This window comes from Panthera uncia, assembly GCF_023721935.1.
Source record: "Panthera uncia isolate 11264 chromosome B3 unlocalized genomic scaffold, Puncia_PCG_1.0 HiC_scaffold_1, whole genome shotgun sequence".
Lineage (NCBI taxonomy): Eukaryota > Metazoa > Chordata > Mammalia > Carnivora > Felidae > Panthera > Panthera uncia.
In genome coordinates, this window is record NW_026057582.1 from 74,962,919 (window position 1) to 74,982,287 (window position 19,369).

General features: G+C 35.5%; 1 protein-coding gene across 1 annotated transcript; it reads left to right on the top strand.

Moving 5' to 3' along the window:
* The first annotated feature begins 11,819 nt into the window (after window positions 1-11,819).
* On the top strand, window positions 11,820-12,791 carry LOC125909757 (olfactory receptor 4K5-like). Its single transcript, XM_049613221.1, is given in 1 exon segment — window positions 11,820-12,791. A coding segment is annotated over 1 exon segment (972 nt).
* The last annotated feature ends 6,578 nt before the right edge of the window (window positions 12,792-19,369 follow it).

Consider the following 19,369-nt stretch of genomic DNA (forward strand, 5'->3'; position numbering starts at 1 on the left):
TTTATATACACAATGGAGTACTGCAGGGCAATGAGAAAGAACGAAATATGGCCCTTTGTAGCAACATGGATGGAACTGGAGAGTGTGATGCTAAGTGAAATAAGCCATACAGAGAAAGACAGATACTATATGTTTTCACTCTTGTGTGGATCCTGAGAAACTTAACAGAAACCCATGGGGGAGGGGTAGGAAAAAAAAAAGAGGTTAGAGTGGGAGAGAGCCAAAGCATAAGAGACTCTTAAAAACTGAGAACAAACTGAGGGTTGATGGGGGGCGGGAGGGAGGGCAGGGTGGGTGATGGGTATTGAGGAGGGCACCTTTTGGGATGAGCACTGGTGTTGTATGGAAACCAATTTGACAGTAAATTTCATATATTAAAAAAAATAAAAAAAAATTAAAAAAAAAAGAAATTATAATCATGGGATTGCCCACATATAAGTTTTGAGTTTGAATTTATAGTCTCTGCACAGTCAGAAGAGCTTTAACCTGAAAAATCAACATTAGCTATTGGGAACCCAATGGGTCACTGAATTTTGGGGGTCATTTGAAAGCACAAAGACCAAAACTTTTCTGAGTGGTTGCATCACAAAAACTGGCCCAAAGATTGAGAGACATGAATTTTGGCTGAACCTGAGTTTACAGTCAAATTCAAAAACACACGAGGAGCCTATCCACAATGAACAGCCAGTCAGGGGGAACAAACAGCAGACTAACTTCCTGCTCTCTTCTCAGATCAGTAATAAATCGATAGGATACATGTTATGAAACAAATATGTTCAAAATGTCTAAACATACAAAGCCAATATAAAAGAAGAAGTTGTTACTATCATAAAAGAAAAGCAGGTGACTTCTGTTCTGGGGAAGAGGAGTAGACATAATTTCCATATCCCTCCTCCTAAATACAATCATAATCACTTGTTGATATAAACTGATTTATATATAAAACAAACATTATAACACTCTGAAATTTGGAGAGAAGAAGGTAGACTGGATATGGACCCAAGATATTATATGACATGACAACAACTCAGGAACGCTAATGAAAACAGCCCAAAAAAAGCCCCAACAAAAGCCTGTTCATTCTAGCCAAACAACCAGGAAAGGGTCAGCCTAGCAAGACAGAAAACTTTATACGACTTCTCTACTTCAGCAAAACACTCTAAAAAAATCTTTGGTCCCACCTCACCTATACCAGCAAAGGCCAAATGAGTAGCGTAGGTTCCTACTGCTGGCCAAGATGTAACAAGCTACCCCAGCACTCCCACACACAGAGGTGGTGTCAGAAAAGGCCAAAGATGGAGCCTGAACTTTCATCTTTGTCAGACTGGACTCAGCACCTCCTCCTATGGTATAAGTAAGTAGCAGTGACAAAGTAATCCTAACCTTCCCAGCCAGGGAAATCAATGGAGGCCTAGTGAGGCGTCAGAACTCTTCTCACCTCCCAGTAGTAACAAAAGGTGTCCTCACCTCCCCTCTGGTGCCTACTGAAGCAGAGTTGGGAAACTGAATTTCTATTCCCACCTGGCAGTAACAAAGTGGTGTTCCTTCTCTGTTTGCCTGTCAGAAAAGTGTAAAAATAAGCCAACTAAAACATAAAGTCTAAACAAGGTTCAGAGTCTTAAATATACTGCACATAATGTTGAGATTTCAATTCAAAATCAATCATACAAAGCAGAAAAATCTCAACTGGAACAAAAAAAGAAAATCAGTATATGTCAACATCAAGGTGATAGAGGTGTTTGAATTATCTGACAGATTTTATAGAAGCCATCCTAAAAATGCTTCAATGACCAATTATGAATACATTTAAAATAAATGATAAAAAATTGGACCTCTCAGCAAAGAACAGAATAGAAAGTCTTCGCAATTAGAAGATACAAAAAAGAATCAAATGTAAATAAAAATGTGAACGTAAATCAAATGTAATCGATTATTAATGATTACCATATATAAATTAAAAAAATAAAAACAAACACCCGAAACTCAATGGATGGTCTTACAGCAGAATGGGAGACACAAAGGATTAAATCAGTGAAGTGAAATGTGCAATAGAAATTTTTCATTTTGAACAAGAGAGAGAAAATAGACTAAACAGATCATTCTACTCTCAATGAGACAGAAAATTCTTCCTACCTCAAGGGAAAGGGATAATGATATCGATTAATTTTGACTTATTATATTATGTGTGCATGTTAAAATTGTGAGGGCAGCCACTAAAGTAAAAATAAAATATATGATTTTCAAACTAGTAAAGGAAACAAATGTGAAACAAACTCAATCTGCTTAATAGAAGGCATGAATGAAAAAGGAAAGGAACATAGCAAAAACAAAGCATAAGATAGTGAACATAAATACAAGTAGGAGAGAGAGAGAGAGAGAGAGATACAGAGAGGGAGAGAGGGAGGGAGGGGGGAGAGGGAAGTGAGTCTTAATTTACCAGCTTTTTATAAACCTAATGACATAGCTTCTAAATGTATAAAGGGAAGAATTATAAGAAAAAGTGGAAAATATCACAATCACCATAAAAATAACAGGCAGCAAAATTTGCTAATTCTACAGAACAACTGAAACATGATCAGCTAGATCTAAGGAGCATGTGGGAGAAAGACATAGCACAATTACCTTAGACATGTTATCTAGTTCATTTCCTGTGAATGGGCATACTTCTGATTGAACCAAGTCCACCTGGGTTCTGTGAATGAGAAAGACCATTAATAGTTTTTACAACTGTTAAAAACAGGCATTTCACAGAAGAAAACTAAATGTATAATAAATTTATGAAACAAGTTAGAAGTAATAATCAAGGAAAAGCCAATAATAACCACAATAATATACCTGTGAACATATGCTTAGTTGGTAAATATCAATATATACTTATTTTACTTTTTAAATGTTTATTATTTCTGAGAGAGAGAGAACAGGGGAGGGACAGAGAGGGAGACAGAGGATCTGAAGTGGGTTCTGAGCTGAAAGAAAAGAGCCCAATGTGGGGCTCTGATGAACCCCAAGGATCATGACCTGAGCTGATGACCTGAGCTGAAGTTGGACACTCAACCAACCGAGTCACCCATGTGCCCAAAAATCAATATATGTGTCAATATATTTTATGTGTGCCCAAAGAAGGACAATCTTGAAAGGGCACAAACTCATTGGGGAAAGTGTGGTTCCTCTCACAGCTTAGTACAGAAGTTCACTGGTTTGGCCAGGTAAGAGCTAGTCTTGATGGTTGGGCAAGTGTTAGGCTACTCATTGTGCTGGTGAGGAAACAGGTAGTCAGCAACTGGTCGGGTGTGTGTGCACAAGAACTCTAGGTTCTGGCATGGGTAAAAACCTTTCAGAGTGGAGAGACTTGGTTTTTGTGTGGAGAATGCTGTGAAAAGGTTATCACCAGAACGGGGCCACAAGGTCACAAAAGTATTGCATTCTGGGTCCCTGGCTGGGACAGCCTCCAGTGTGTTTCCACACATCCACACCACTGACCCTAGACCATGCCTGAACTGGTAGCAGAGTCTCTTCATCTTGCAATGTGCCTCTGGGTTCCTACTCTGAGAAAGGTTAACATCATGCTCACCGTAAAGCAGAAGTATTTAAAGGCATTCTGTTTATTACAGGGCATCTAATGAAGGGTGAATTCAGAGCTGAGAAGCAATAAATTGATAAATAAAACTAAGTTCAAATGTGTTAAGCCATTTTGTAGGATAACTGGAAACATGTAGTACTGTTAAAGATACGTGCCCTTTATGATTTAGCAATTATTCTGCTAAGAATACATTCTGGAGAAACTCTAGCACATATTTACTCACAAAAATGTTCATTTTAATATTGTTTATAATAGCAAGCACTGAAACAAGCTGGGTGTCTATTCACAAAAACTTGACAGATTAGTAGTGTATTCATACAATGAGAAAACTACAGAATTAAAATGAACTAAAACAGGGGCACCTGGGTGGCTCAATCTGTTAAGCATCCGACTTTGGCTCAGGTCATAATCTCATGGCTCATGGGTTCAAGCTCCACATCGGGGCTGACGGATCAAAGCCTAGGGCCTGCTTCGGATTCTGTGTCTCCCTCTCTGTTTATCCCTCCCCTGCTCTTGCTTTCTCTCTCTTTCAAAAATAAACGTTAAAAAAATAAATTAAATGACCTAAAACTATGTGTATGACTATTGATAACTGTCTCAAATAAATTATTTAGTGGAAAATAGCTAGTTGCAAAAGATTTAAATACACATGCAAATCCAGGCTATTTCTTTGTGGATATGTTCCTGCGAGTAAAACTATAAAAATAAGTCATGGGGATGTTAAATACCAAACTCAGGTTAACTGTGGAAAATTAATTTGTGCCACTATATAAGATGCTCCAACTAACAAGTATAGGAGGGGAAAAAAAACATTTTTCCCTCTACCCATCCTAGGCTTATTGGCTAAGGCCCTGTGCATTAAACAAAAGACAGATAAACAAGAGAAAAACACACAGAAGTTTATTAACATGTGCAATGCATCTACATGAGAGCACTCAGAAATGAGTAACAGAAAGAGTTGGTTAGAACTTGGTCTTATATAGCATTTTAAAAGAACTATGAATTTTAGAGAAATGACAAGACAAAAGAAAAGGTGTCTGAATTTCCACGGCAGCCAAATGTGGGAAGGCAAATATATGGAGAAACAAATAAAACATAAAAGTCATCAGCCTTTTAGTGAGTTTGTTGTATAGATTCCTTTGGTGCCCTCTCTGGGCTGAAAAGGATCTAGAGTTGTCTGTGGTAATTAACTTCTATCCTCCCTGGTAGAGAGCAGATGGGGGGACACCTTTACAAATTTATGTCCTACTTTTAGGCAAACAGCCGGGGGAGTAGTGAGCTTTTCTTGTATCTGCTTCTCAGTTACCTTCAGCTCAAAATGATTTAGATGCCAAAGTGGTATATTTTGGGGTGGTGTGTGCGTGTGTATGTATGTGTATGTATATATGTATATATATAGTTATATATATATAGTTATGTTGTTATATTTATAATATATATATTGAGGATTGGGGTGGCATATTCTAATACCTTTCACAATATTTTAGTCCTAATAAAAATAAAGGAAATATGGTAAACATTAAAATGTCACAAAGATGAACATTTTAAACAAAGATATTAATAGTTGTCTTTATTTTCAGTGTACTTGAAATATTTAAAATCATCTTATACGAGTAAGGATAAACAGAGACTCACAAAGTTAAGTCATTTGTCCAAATACTTATTCTTAGTTTTTGACAGAACTGAGAACAAGAATCCAAGTCTTGTAAGTTCTAATTACTTATCCTTTCCTCCATATCCACCACGTGCTCTAGAAGCAAGGACACAGCATACCCTTCCATTAAAGCCAAAGCATTTCCATTTAGGCAAGAAATGTACTTTTCCACACATCTTCCCTAGAGTATCTGGTTGAATTGTGTAGAATTCACAGAAGATATTTACTCTACATACTGTCCAAGAGTTGAATGACCCTGTCTTTTGCTCCTATGGTCATCGTTGTAATTGTCAATAATATGGGATGTTACTTACTTTTTTCCATTGGGCATATGTAGTGAAAGGTATTAATAATAATCCCCATTGGAAGATGGAACTTGGTTATTTAATACTAATTCTCCAAAGCTTCAATTAGTCAATTAGATAAAACCATGGGACTACTCCAATTTGACAAAAAGACATCTATAAATATTGCTACTAGAAAGAGATTAATCCCACAACAGAAAAATTGAAAGATTCAAGTTACATCTCTGATATGCATTATATCAGGTAGGTTATACCTGAAAAAGATATATATTAGAAATAGATTATGTCTAGTTACAAATTCAATTGTTACACTGTGCTTCAGAGAAGATCTATAAATGGGAGAAAAGTGTATTAGAAGTCAAAGAAAGTGAATCAAGAGGAGGATGTTCATGTTGTCTTAGCATGATTAGGAAAATTTGTTAGAAATTATGTACAAAGGTAAAGTACCTTGGGAGATTATGACAAACTCTGTACTTAAAAAAATCCATTATTACACTCTTACCTATCACCTAAAGAAATTAAATAAAATGCAAATCAAGGCTATATATTTCTTGGTGGACATGTGCTTATGGAATAAAGCTATTTTTAAAAATAGTGGGTGTTAAATACCAAACTCAGGTATTTATATATATCAGGCTTATATATAGCATTAATGATTTATTTTACTTACTGTGTGTTTAGAGTAAATCAGACAGCATTTATTTAACTTTATAGAATTATAGTGGAAATTTCTTCTAAGTATCTCATTTCTGTCACTTTTTAAACAGTTGGTAAACAAAATATGGTTTACTTTTAATACAACAAATAATATTCTATGCTATGATTCAAAAGAATTATTTTATCCCCTTTGTAATTGCTGGTTTGATTATTGGCACTGTTTTTTTTTAAGTTTATTCATTTTGAGAGAGAGCGAGTGGGGGAGGGGCAGAGAGAGAGGGAGCGAGAGAGAATCCCAGGCAGGCTCTGCACTGTCAGTGCAGAACCCAATGTAGGGCTCAAACTCACAAACCATGAGATAATGACCTAAACTGAAGTTGAATGCTTAACTAACTGAGCCATCCAGTTGCCCCAGTCATTAAGGTGTTAATGATTTAAGTGTGAGTTTGTATTACTAATGAGATGGAATATTCTTGTTCCATGTAGAAATGAAGTTTATATAGGTGGTTTATGGTTTGCAGAGTTGAAAGTCATTCACTGGGAAGGTCTTTTTTGCACAGATTATAAGGCAGAAAAGTTGAATAAATGACCGATGTGAAGTGAAATATATTTCAGTTAACACTAAAACACATACATGGAAAATATTCCATGCACATTTATATAACAAGTCCTGTGAATGGTACATAAAAAGCATAAGAATACAAGAATCACTGAACATGGCAGAGAAAGAATATCTACACAAAAGCTCTTTGAGAGAGTACATAATCTACATACAAGCAAAGTGCTATAGCAACATTAAGAAAGAAATTTCAACTTTTAAGCTTCTAGGAAGGCTTTTAGAGGAGGTGGCATTTGCACTAGAATAGATTATCTGTGAAGGTCATCAGAAAATGAATATAGGGGCACCTGGGTGGCTTAGTTGGTTGAGTGTTTGGCTTCGGCTCAGGTCATGATCTTGTGGTCCACGAGTCCTATGTTGGGCTCTATGCTGACAGCTCAGAGCCTGGAGCCTACTTCGGATTCTGTGTCTCCCTCTCTCTCTTTGCACCTCCCCTGCTCACTCGCTCTCTCTCTCTCTCTCTCTCTCTCAGAAATAAACATTTTTAAAAAAGAAAATGAATATCAAGTGTTTATCAGCTTGACAAATGTTGAATAGTCTGGTTTTGGCTAGAGAATAGCAAGTGATATATATATACACCATAATATATGGTTGTCTGTCATGCTAAGGACTTTAAATTTTACTATCTTTTTTCACTTCAAGGAGTGATGAGATGTTACAAGTGGGAGAGGGAGGTCCAGGAAAAAGTAAGTTTATAACTTGGAAGAACAGTGGCAGTTTCATAGTGAAGAAAGGTTTAAAGGGAAAAAGAGCTGAACTGAGTAGAAAAATTTTGAGCTGTGGTCTGAGATGGCTGTGTAATGTCCACAACCAACAAACTGTCAGGAATATGTGTGGATTACTGGTGTGTAGTGAGAAATGGTGCTGCAAAATTAAAGGTCATCACACAGAGACGAATGGAATGCTCAAGGAGGAGAGGGAACAAAATGAAGAGAGACTGATATGAACATAAAGTAAGAGAAAAAACGAATAAGATGTATAGAAGGGGAAGGAACAAATCTGGAAATCTAAGCCAGGTCCTCAGTGGAAATCTATTTGTAATGGGCAGTGCGTGGATGAAGGAATAAAAATATAAATTAAATAGTTAAATAATAAATTAAGACTATTAAAATAGATAGTAAAAAATTCCAAGAGGAATTCCAGGGGTTGTCTCACTTAAGAGTATAACAAAATTAGTTATCATAACCAGGTCTTTAAAAATATTTGATAAATAAAATTTTCCTTATTGTGGTAGCAAAAGGCATAATTGAGTATAGTAAGGTCTGAATAGGTAGAAAAGAAACAAAAGAAGGTAGAAGAATTAGGAAATTTTTTTCCTTGTTTTTGGGGAGGGGGCTTATTTCTCTGATGGTTCACACTGAACCCTTTGTCAGTAGATGTAAAGATAAAATGACAGTGGGAGAGACCACAAGGGCAAGATAAAAATGGCTTAACTCAGTGATTCTGAACTCAAGGTGACTCCTGCCCTCGCTGATATTTGGCAATGTCTAGATATATTTTGATCATCCCAACAGTGAAGTACGTGCTACTGGCATCTAGTGGGTAAGACCAAGGATGCTACTAAACATCTTACAGTGTACAGGACATCTTCATAACAATTATTCAAACCCAAATGTCAACGTTGCCCAGGTGGAGAAATTTGGCTTAAGTGAAGAACAAATATTTCATAGTAGGTGGAAAGATAAGAATCAAGAGCATTTATTGAGGAGCTCTTCAATTGTAACAGAGTTACACAGTTATGGGTTACACAGTATGGGTTTCATATCATTCAGATTTAAAACTGTATAATGCAGAGTCAGAGTTAGACCTGAAGTCAAAGATCTGGGTTCAAGTGCTAGTTCTAGACTTTCCAGGTATAACTCTAGACAAGTTACTTATCATCTCTATTACTCTGATTTCTTACTGCAAAATGGGATTAAGTGTGTTTATCATGTAATATGGGAAAATACAATTAGTCTACATAAATTGTGTGGAGATTACTAAATCCTTGTTTTTCTCCTCTATAGCTCCATAATAATAAAACCTTTCCCTCAGGTCTGGTGTACAGATCACTTGATATAAACACAAACCTCTAACTCAACAGATGCTACCAACAGGTTTTCAACAAATCCAAGCTTTCTTTTCCATTCCTTTTCAGATTAAAAATTTTTATTCATCACTAAAAAAAATCTACCTCATTTGTTAATTTATAAATAATACATCCATAAACATTTTCATTAGGTAGAGTTCATTTTACATAACAAACCCATATGGATTGTTTATGGATTGTTTATGGATTGTTCTTGCTCAACAACACTTTATTTTAGAAATGGGGAAACAGAGTCACATACAGGATAAGGAAATAACATAATTTACAGTATATTTCAGAATCTTCTCAACTATTGCTCTCATATATTATAAATACTAATTATTACTAATTCATTCATTAAATTTTTATGAATCATCTTAAATTTTTGCTCTAAATCCATACCCCACAAAAATGTCTATCTGAAATGTGGACCAAATGTGTTGCTCTGAATATTCTAGTGAGTATAGGAAATGATTCTGTACTTGAGGGTTTTCCTGTATGGAATGTAATTACATTGTAGGAGTGGAAAGTTTTTAGTTTTCCCTTCTAGGTTGTTTGGCTGATAATTAAATTGATGTACGACAGCTAACAGGAGAAAAGCAAATTTAACTTTTATGTATGAGAGACCCATAAAAAGTATAAGACTCAAAGAAGTGACCAAAGCAGGAAGCTTTTATACCTTTTAGACAAAGAAACAATAAATATATGAGGAATTGACATGACAAAGGGCTTTGGGCTTGAGGTATTAAATTAGTGAAGAAGTAATAATGTTTGTTTATAGGAGCCTTCTTAGCCCTAAACTCCCTATGTCTGGTGATAAGGATAACTTCTACCCTCTTGGTGTATCGGAGATTTCACATGGGAAATTTATCTCCTTTCAGGGGAAGAAAGGAAGGTCAGAGTGTTCTTCTTGCACTGGCTATTTCTCAAATAACATTAACTCAAAATAATCAATATGCCAAAGTGGTATACTTTAGGCTGATATAGTCATCCATCTAAATGAGCAGCTATATTGATGAAAGGATACAAAGTTTCAGATATTCAGAATGAATAAGAATGAATATTCAGAATGAATCTAATGTACAGCATGGTGACTTTAGCTAATAATACCACATCATACACTTGGAATTTGCTGACAGAAGATCTTAACTGTCCTCACAAACAAAACAAAAAAACAAAAACAAAAATGGTAACTATGTGAGGTAACAGACATGTTAGTTTGTGTTAATCATCGCACAATGTATACGTATATCAAAACATCACATTGTATACCTTAAATATATGTAACTTTCGTCAATTATAACTCAATAAAGCTGGTGGGAAAAAATGAAAGACTTGGGATATATATCCTAGGGACTTAGACTGGTTTCATGTATGAAATAAACAGGAATTGAAAGCTATTTTTGCCTTCATGTGGGGCTAAGATTACATCATGCTCAAGTTCCTTGCTAAAACTGGTCAAATTAATTGTCAGAACTAATACGATTTACTAAAATAGAACTTCTTGAAATTTTTTCCAGTTCAATGAAATTAGATTTATATAGCAGGGCGGTGTCTTTACCAAAAAAAAAAAAAAAAAAAGAGAGAGAGAGAGAGAGAGAAAGAGATTGAGAAAGAGATGTGGTTTAAGCTAATTATTAGGATTAGTCTGATTCCAAACAAAATATATTTTTAGGAGCATGGGACATTTATAACTCAATAATTTTTCTCTCTGTGCAAAACATCCCCAAACAACTATTCTTTCATTAATTATAAAAAAGTATTAATAAGGTCACGGATAATGATAAGCAGGGAAACATAAGTTGGCCTAAATCCAATTTTTTTTCTCGTTGTATTGAGAAATAAGTGACATATATCACTGCATAAATTTAAGGTATACAGCGTGATGGTTTGATTTACGTATTTTGAAATGATTATCAAAATAGGTTTAGTTAATACCCATTATCTTATTTACATACAATAGAAAGAAAAGAAAAGAGATTCTTCTTGTGATGAGAACTTTTAGGATCTCTTAACAATTTCCTGGCCTAAACCTAATTTTGACCAGCAAAGGCAATGTATAAAGAAAATTCAGGCACTGCTTCTAAATAAGCAAGTAGAAATGAGTTTTAGATAATTAAGGTAAAGTTATAATATGCATTTTAAGAAATTACACAGATGAACAACGGATAGACTGGATTAACTAGAGACCCAGATAATATATAACAGTATCTCCTTAGTAGGAATTATCTAAATTGTGTATGATTCCCACGATAGCAGTAACATAAAATTTTGTTAATTTGGGGGTATTTAACATATTAACAATATTTACCATATTGTAATTACTTTGATAGCAAAATGTCAGAAGCTATTATCTTTACATTTCAAAGCCTTCTGTAAGGTAGGCATTTTTACCACCTTCTATCTTTTTTGAAATGTAGAATTAAAGCTCAGAAAAAATAGTGTAAAGTCAATCAGTGTGACTTTACATTACACAATAAACATGAAGCCATGAATATCGCTTGCAGAGTTAAAGAGATTACAACTTAAAAAGATTACAACTAATGATGGAAAATGACCACAAGAACCACAGATGTAAATTATTTTTGCCAATCAACAGAGCCTATGCAATTGGTTTTAAGTCACTCCTCTTGTCTTGTGATCACGAGTAAGCTCATGGATAAGCTTTTTTACTACTGTTTAGCATTATTAAGACTATCCAAAACTAAAGGGGTTCTAATGAAATAAAATTATTTAGAATTAGACATTGCCCTAAGCTCCTTGCTACTTTCCAGATATATTTTTTGTGATCCCTTCACAATTTTTTATTTAGCAAATGCACACTATATCTGGGATCTCAGAATCCTTTGCATTAAAAGTCTATGGCTCATAATTCTGATCCTTTCCTATTTCCCCTTCCTTAGGGCTGTTCCAAAGCCTGTGTGCAGCCTGGATCCATGGATAAGGTCAATTCTTCAGTGGTGTCTGAATTTGTATTGCTGGGACTCTGTAGTTCTCAGGATCTCCAACTTTTCTTTTTTGTTTTCTTCTCTGTGTTATATGTGGTCATTGTGCTGGGAAACCTTCTCATCATCATGACAGTAACCTCTGATAACAGCCTGCACTCCCCCATGTATTTCCTCCTGGGAAACCTGTCCTTTGTGGACATCTGTCAGGCTTCTTTTGCTACCCCTAAGATGATTGCAGATTTTCTGAGTGAACACAAGACCATCTCCTTCAGTGGCTGCATAGCCCAGATTTTCTTCATTCACCTTTTTACTGGAGGAGAGATGGTACTACTTGTCTCCATGGCCTATGACAGATATGTAGCTATATGCAAACCCCTACACTATGTAGTCATCATGAGCCGAAGGACGTGCAGTTTCCTGGTAATGGTCTCCTGGAGTGTGGGCTTGGTGCACACATTAAGCCAGTTATCATTTACTGTAAACCTGCCTTTTTGTGGACCCAATGTTGTAGACAGCTTTTTTTGTGACCTTCCTTGAGTGACCAAACTTGCCTGCCTGGACTCTTATACTGTTGAAATACTAATTGTAGTCAATAGTGGAATTCTTTCCCTAAGTACTTTCTCTCTCTTGGTTGTCTCTTACATCATTATTCTTGTCACCGTCTGGTTTAAGTCTTCTGCTGCAATGGCCAAGGCATTTTCAACACTGGCTGCCCATATAACCGTGGTAATATTGTTCTTTGGACCTTGCATCTTTATCTATGTGTGGCCCTTTACCACTTACCCTGTGGATAAACTTCTAGCCATATTTTACACCATTTTCACTCCCATTCTAAACCCCATTATTTACACACTAAGGAACAGGGATATGAAGGCTGCCATGAGGAAGATTATGACCTATTACCTGAGGCCCAAGAAAATTTCTGAAATGCCACTAGTAGTGAGGAATTCTCTTTATTAAGACAAAAGTCCTTCAAATTCCTCCAATCAGTACTCTACCTATAAATATTTTCAATATGTTCTTGTGGTGTATTTCAACTATGGTGGAAGTGATAAAGAAGATGATATAGAGAGAATATGATTGATATTAACAAGTCTTTTCCCAGCTATTACCTAAGCAAAAGCTAAATATAAAAAAATAAGGAAAAATATATCATGATTACTGGTTCTGAAAATAAAATATAGAATGATGAAGGGTGAACAGTATCAGTGCTTTCACTGCTTTACTTGCAGGTAAATATGATGGAAAAAGGGGAGTACCTGCTTATTTGGTGAGTATAATTCTTGGGGGGCATAAACTTACATGCTTCCTGATCTTATCAATTTCCTAAATTATATACCTATATACAATCTATATCGATGAATAGTATTCAGGAATCTGAAACTGAATTTTCCCAACCAGAAGATAGCCATTTCATAGATTTAAGTGTGAAGACTCAAGAGGAGATTCTTAGATTATGAAATCCCTCTGCTAATGTCAATTATGCCCATCCCATATTGTTTTCCAATAACCAATGATACTTTAAAATGAATTATACAGGGGCTCCTGGGTGGCTCAGTTGAACATCCGACTTCTGCTCAGGTCATTATCTCATGGTGTGTGGGTTTCAGCCCTGAGTTGGGCTCTGTGCTGACAGCTTGGAGCCTGAGCCCGCTTCCGATTCTGTGTCTCCCTCACTCTCTGCCTCTTCCTCACTTATGCTCTCAAAAATAAACATTAAAAAATTTTTTTAATGAATTGTACATAATCAGGGGCTTGCATCTCAAATATTTCATTTTATGGTCTACGATCAGTTAAGGTAATTTCAGTTTCCTCTGCAATTACAAGTTGCAGAAAAGACAGAATTTTTAAAGCTGAACTACTTCAACACTGACTTTTTACTTTGTGCTATAAGTAGTCGTATAACAGTTCTTGCATTTGGAGCAGGCATGGAGTTCTTAGTGACAATGAATCAATGTTAAACATACAACCCAACTGCAATCTGGACCGCCCCTCACCCCCACCCCCAAGACCTCTGGATCTCTACCCTGAACTCTAAAGACCATTAGATTTATTTATTAATGGTGAAGTTTTTACTTTCCCTAACTCCTCAATTCATAAAAAGTAATCAAACACAAACATCACTCTCTCCTTTATGCCAAGAATGAAAATGCTACTTTTGCTTTTTGCTGTTTGCTTTATCTTCCCAATTCCATTTCATCTTCTTCGAACCCAACTGTAATAGAGCATCGTTTAGTAAAATACTGAAAAAATCCTGAGAATTTTCTCTTCTTCAATCCCACTCAATTTTTAGTCTCTCCATAGCATTCTAGTTCTTCTGAGACCTGATATTCTCTGCTATTTTCTACTCTCAAAGTTTACCTTCCAATAAGGGTAGCTTACCAGTAATTTACATTTCAGTGCTAATATAAATCTACCAGTTATGTCTTAAAGGAAAACATACACATTCATTTTTTTCTAATTTTAGGATATAATTCCATCAACAGGAAGAGAGGAGAGTTAGCAGATTAGATCTGAAAAAAGAGCAGAAAGGAGATCTTATCAATGTTTCCTGACTCTGTACCATACAGGCTGCCTTTTACTCTATTCAGGGAACAAGGTCCAGCCTTATGATTCATCTTCTTATTGAATAAAGGATTATGTAATATGATTTTTTTTCCTAATCAGCCTGTAGTACCAAAGTATGGGGGAGGCAGAATTCATTACAAAGCTTATTAATTTCATTCTTTTTGCAATGCTAGGTGGTTTGATTACTCTAATATGAAATTAAGCCATCTTGCTTGGTATTTTATAAACATGTTATGCTAAATATAGTAAACAATGAGAATCAATATGCTAAGAAATTTAAAAGTATGTAATCTGCTTAACTACACCAGTTATTAGCTATTCAGTACTCATTCTTTGACTATGAGATTCTTTTGAAAATGTGATGAATATTGTAGTTCTCCTTTGCAAACAAAGCATAAATACTTAAACATAAGATTCCATGTAATGTTTTACTTCAGAAATTAATTTCATTCTTTTGAATCAAATATAAACAGAATTTTAAAAAATTATTTCCCTTTTTACTTCTAGGATATTTTTGTAAAATTAATAAATTTTTACTAAAATAATATAAAACTTGTGTAAGTAATTTTAATTTTGTTCAGTTGTTCATTTTAATGGGAAGACGGTTGTCAGTTTAAATAAAAATACTTTGTAAAGTGATATTTAACAGGGAAAATTATATGCTGTCTATGATATTGAATTAATCCTGAATTTTTATCTTAATGGAATCCTTCAAATATAGTAAGTATTAAGAAATGGAGTCTGCACTCTCATAGCTAACATTTACAGACAAGGAAATGTTTGAGTCAAAGAACTCCAAATTCTTCCAAAGTTTTTGAGTTTTTTTCACATGGCATCACTTACATTGCTTATGAATGAACAAATTATTTTTGTAAGGTCTCATTCAAGAAAAGTTGATGTGCCATGCATATTTCAGTGAAGTTCTTCAAAAGAATGCCTGGAAAGCCAACAAATTTTCTTGTAATAGAGAAAAACATATTTATTCTTAATTCTTGATATAATCTCATGGCAAGCTGGATATTCAAAGTCCTACATTTTGAATGTTGATGAAATTGACTACTTAGACACAATTTCAGAGCTGTTAGAAGGATTTCTAGCCAATGCATGCCAGGAAAAAGAACAATGATCACAACAATGTGTGGTGTTTCCTCTCACCAAAAAAGTAGCAAGAGCGGATACATTGCTGGAAATAAAATACTCTATTTAATAAAGAGAAATGTATTTTTTCCTTTGTGTATTTCTTGACAAAGAAGCTCTATCAATGACCAACTCATTGCCTCTTGACATGAAGTCCACCATTCATTGGCCTGCTTTGTGATACCAGACCTGGACTCAAACCTTTCTCCTTTGTCATGAGAGGATGCTGGATGAACATGACAGAAGGAAGAGGCTTCTCTTCCCACTTCCTGTATGCTTAATTTCTTTCTCCTATAGTGCAGCTGCCATGGGCCACTCAGTGGCACTCAACCTCCAGCAAGTTTTGTTGCCAGTCTCAGTCTTAAATTTCCTGCACCTCATTCTGTTCCATCTGTGGACCAGTTCTGGCACGCGGCAATCTGGGGAACTTCTCATCCAGGAGGCCTATTCATATGCTCTCCAGAGTTCTGAAACCACCCTTGGGGAAGGGATCCCCCTTCCAAATTTATTCCTTTTTTGAGGTCTCTCCTTCAGCCTTAGTGCAATTTGGAGTTCTGTCTTACCCTCTTTTGGTAATCTCTATTACCAGTTACTAAGTCTTCATATTCAGTATTCCCTGTTCAAATTACCAGTGTGGTTTCTGTTTCCTAACTGATATAGAAACACGTAAGTATTTTGAAGATACTGAAAACTCAGAAGCGTCTAAAAGTGGTTCATAAAATATGACATATAATGAGGAAAGTCAGGAGCTGGCTGAACCAAAAAAGTGTTGGCAGTTTTATCTGTTTATATACTGAAGTGAAATTCATCTATAACATATTGCAAAATATGAAAAATCCTAGCACCTATGAAGTGGATAATATCATTTGCAAACTCACTGTTTAAATTTATTTTCTCTCATTTAAGACAACAAACACTAACCTTAAAAAAATTAAAACAAAATAAAAATGCATTCTCTGCCCAAAGCCAATGAGACTATTTCCATTGATTAAAGGTTTGTTTTTGTTTGTTTTTCCTCAATCATTCGTGGATTTTTTTTTTATGTGATAAGAAACCTTGTGGAGTGCTCTCTAATGAGGGAAAATAGATAACTCAAGTGTATAGAGCACTTATTCCTGAAAGTCTGTATTAAAGTTTTAATCATCAGTCTGCTTTTCACAAAAAGATCCTACTGAAGAAAAGATAAAGCTGCTTGTATCTTTACCCTGAGGCACTTAAGACCATTGCCAAGGCAGAAGCAGCACCACTTTGTGTTATCACATTTTTGTGCCATACATTCAATGACAAAAACAAAAAAAGCCAAAGAGTTCAATGACGTTAATAAACTTTTTTCCATAAAATATTTCAAATTATTCTAGTTCCAATAAAACAAAGAGAAAATCATAATACTAAAACCAATGTATTTTCAATTTACTTTCTAACAGCTATTCAAGGTAAATACCATAATATTTCAGCTGGAAATGAGACATTTAGTACAATAGAATCCCATGAATCCCCTGTTACATTTTGTTTAAAACAAATCTTAATATAATTTAGTAATAAACTTTTTTTCATACACATATTTCAAAATGGTAAGACAATTCAAAGTATTTTTTTTTCTGTCTGGTTCACAGATATCTGTAGACTTTTCCTCTACTACCGAGAAACTGGGAAATAAATTCAACTATAAAAAAGTGGCGAAATACATGTATATTTTAGAAATGTGAAAATACCATTTGTACTGCTTGTCAAAGACTTGGATTTGAGCACTGACTACATTACTACTATGTGACCTTGAGCAGGTGACGTGCTTTTGCTCAGGTCACCTTCTTAAAATCTTTCTATTCTTATCCATTACTCTCAGGACAAAGGGAAAAAAATCCTCATTAACCTGGTTAATAAGGCTTTTGGCTCTCTACTCATATCACTGTGCTAACCCCACACCCTCATTTGATTAATATATTTCTCCCTGACAGAACTAAACTCCATGAGAATAGGGACTGTGCCTATGGTAATGAATATATTCCTAAAGGGTTTTTTGTAACATGAACATTTTAAATAGTAGGGAGATGATACCAAAAGCTAGGGAAGACCTGTTTGTTCCCTCCACTTTCAGAATGTAAATTACTTCTGCTGTGTGTATGAGCAAAACTTCAGACAAGGAATAGAAATTTAATGCCTAGCTCAGAGGGTATTTAAAGGAGTTGATGTGATACAACAGACTCTGGAGAGAAAACAATATGGACAGTGGGAAGTGGACCTCAAGATGCTAGCTTAGGATAAGAGGCGAAGAAATTTTAGTCCATTAAAATCTAAATACATTAAAATCTTGGTTTGCAAGGATAATTCATTCCAGAAACAAGCTTGTAATCCAAAGCACTTGTATTTCAAAGTGAATTTCCCTACAAGAAATAATGGAAACTCAGATGATTCATTCCACAACCCAAAAAGATTCATATAAAAATGATTACAATACTGTAATACAAAATAATAAAGAAACAACAGATGTTGGCTAGTATGTGGAGAAATGGGAACCCTCTTACACTGTTGGTGAGAATGCAAACTGGTACAGCCAGTCTGGAAAACAGTGTGGAAGTTCCAAAAATTAAAAATAGAACTACTTTACAACCCAGCAATAGCACTACTAGCAATTTATCCAAAGGATACAGGAGTGCTGATTCATAGGGGCACATATACCCCAATGTTTACAGCAGCGCTATCAACAATAGCCAAATTATGGAAAGAGCCTAAATGTCCATCAACTGATGAACGGATAAAGAAGATGTGGTTTCTATATATTATGGAATAACATATAGAATAATATATTCTATTGCCATTCCAATAATATATTCCATATATTCATTGCTTGGCAATAAGAAATCTTGCCATTTGCAACAATGTGGATGGAAATGGAGGGTATTATGCTAAATGAAGTCAGTCAGTCAGAGAAAGACAAGTATCATATGTTTTTACTCTTATGTGGAGTTTGAGAAATGTAACAGAAGACCATGGGGGAAGGGAAGGGGAAAAATAGTTTCAAACAGAGGGAGGCAAACCATAAGTGACTCTTAAATACAGAGAACAAACTGAGGATTTATGATGGGGGCTCAGGAGAGGGTAGAATGGATGATGGGCATTGAGGAGGGCACTTGTTGGGATGAGCACTGGCTGTTGTAAGAAAGGGATGAATCATGGGAATCTACTCCCGAAGCCAAGAGCACACTGTATACATTGTATGTAAGCTAACTTGACAATAAATTATATTATAAAAAAAAGAAAAAGAAACAATTAACCTGCACTTACCTTTGAAAACCTTCATGGCTGATGTCAGGAAGACAAAAGAGAAGAAGGTTATTGTGTAGGATGACTTTCACTATCGCTAGCAGAATCACTGCTATCTTTTGGCTCAATGGAATCTTTTTCTGCATGGGGGCCATTGTGTACACTTGCATGGATGTTGACTATAGTAAACTAGTAATAAATTATTGTCATATACTGTATTTAATGTAACTGGCAATAAGGCAGCAGAGGAAAGGGTCTATATCTGCAGGCAGCCTGACCTAGAATGAAGCACAGTATTCCTAAGGTTACTCTTGTATGGAAAAGCAAAGGACTGTCCATAGGTGCTTTGAAGTGACAAAAAATACACTAGCGCCAGTTGTGGGCACCTTCCAATGTTCTGAAAAATCACTGATTTCTGCCAAGCACTGTGGCCAGAGACTGAGCATGTGAGAATGGGAGACAATCATCCACAATCCTGCAGTGAATGAGCAAGTGAGTGAGTGAGTGAGTGAGTGAGTGAGAGAGGAAGAGAAGAGAAGAGAAGAGAAGAGAAGAGAAGAGAAGAGAAGAGA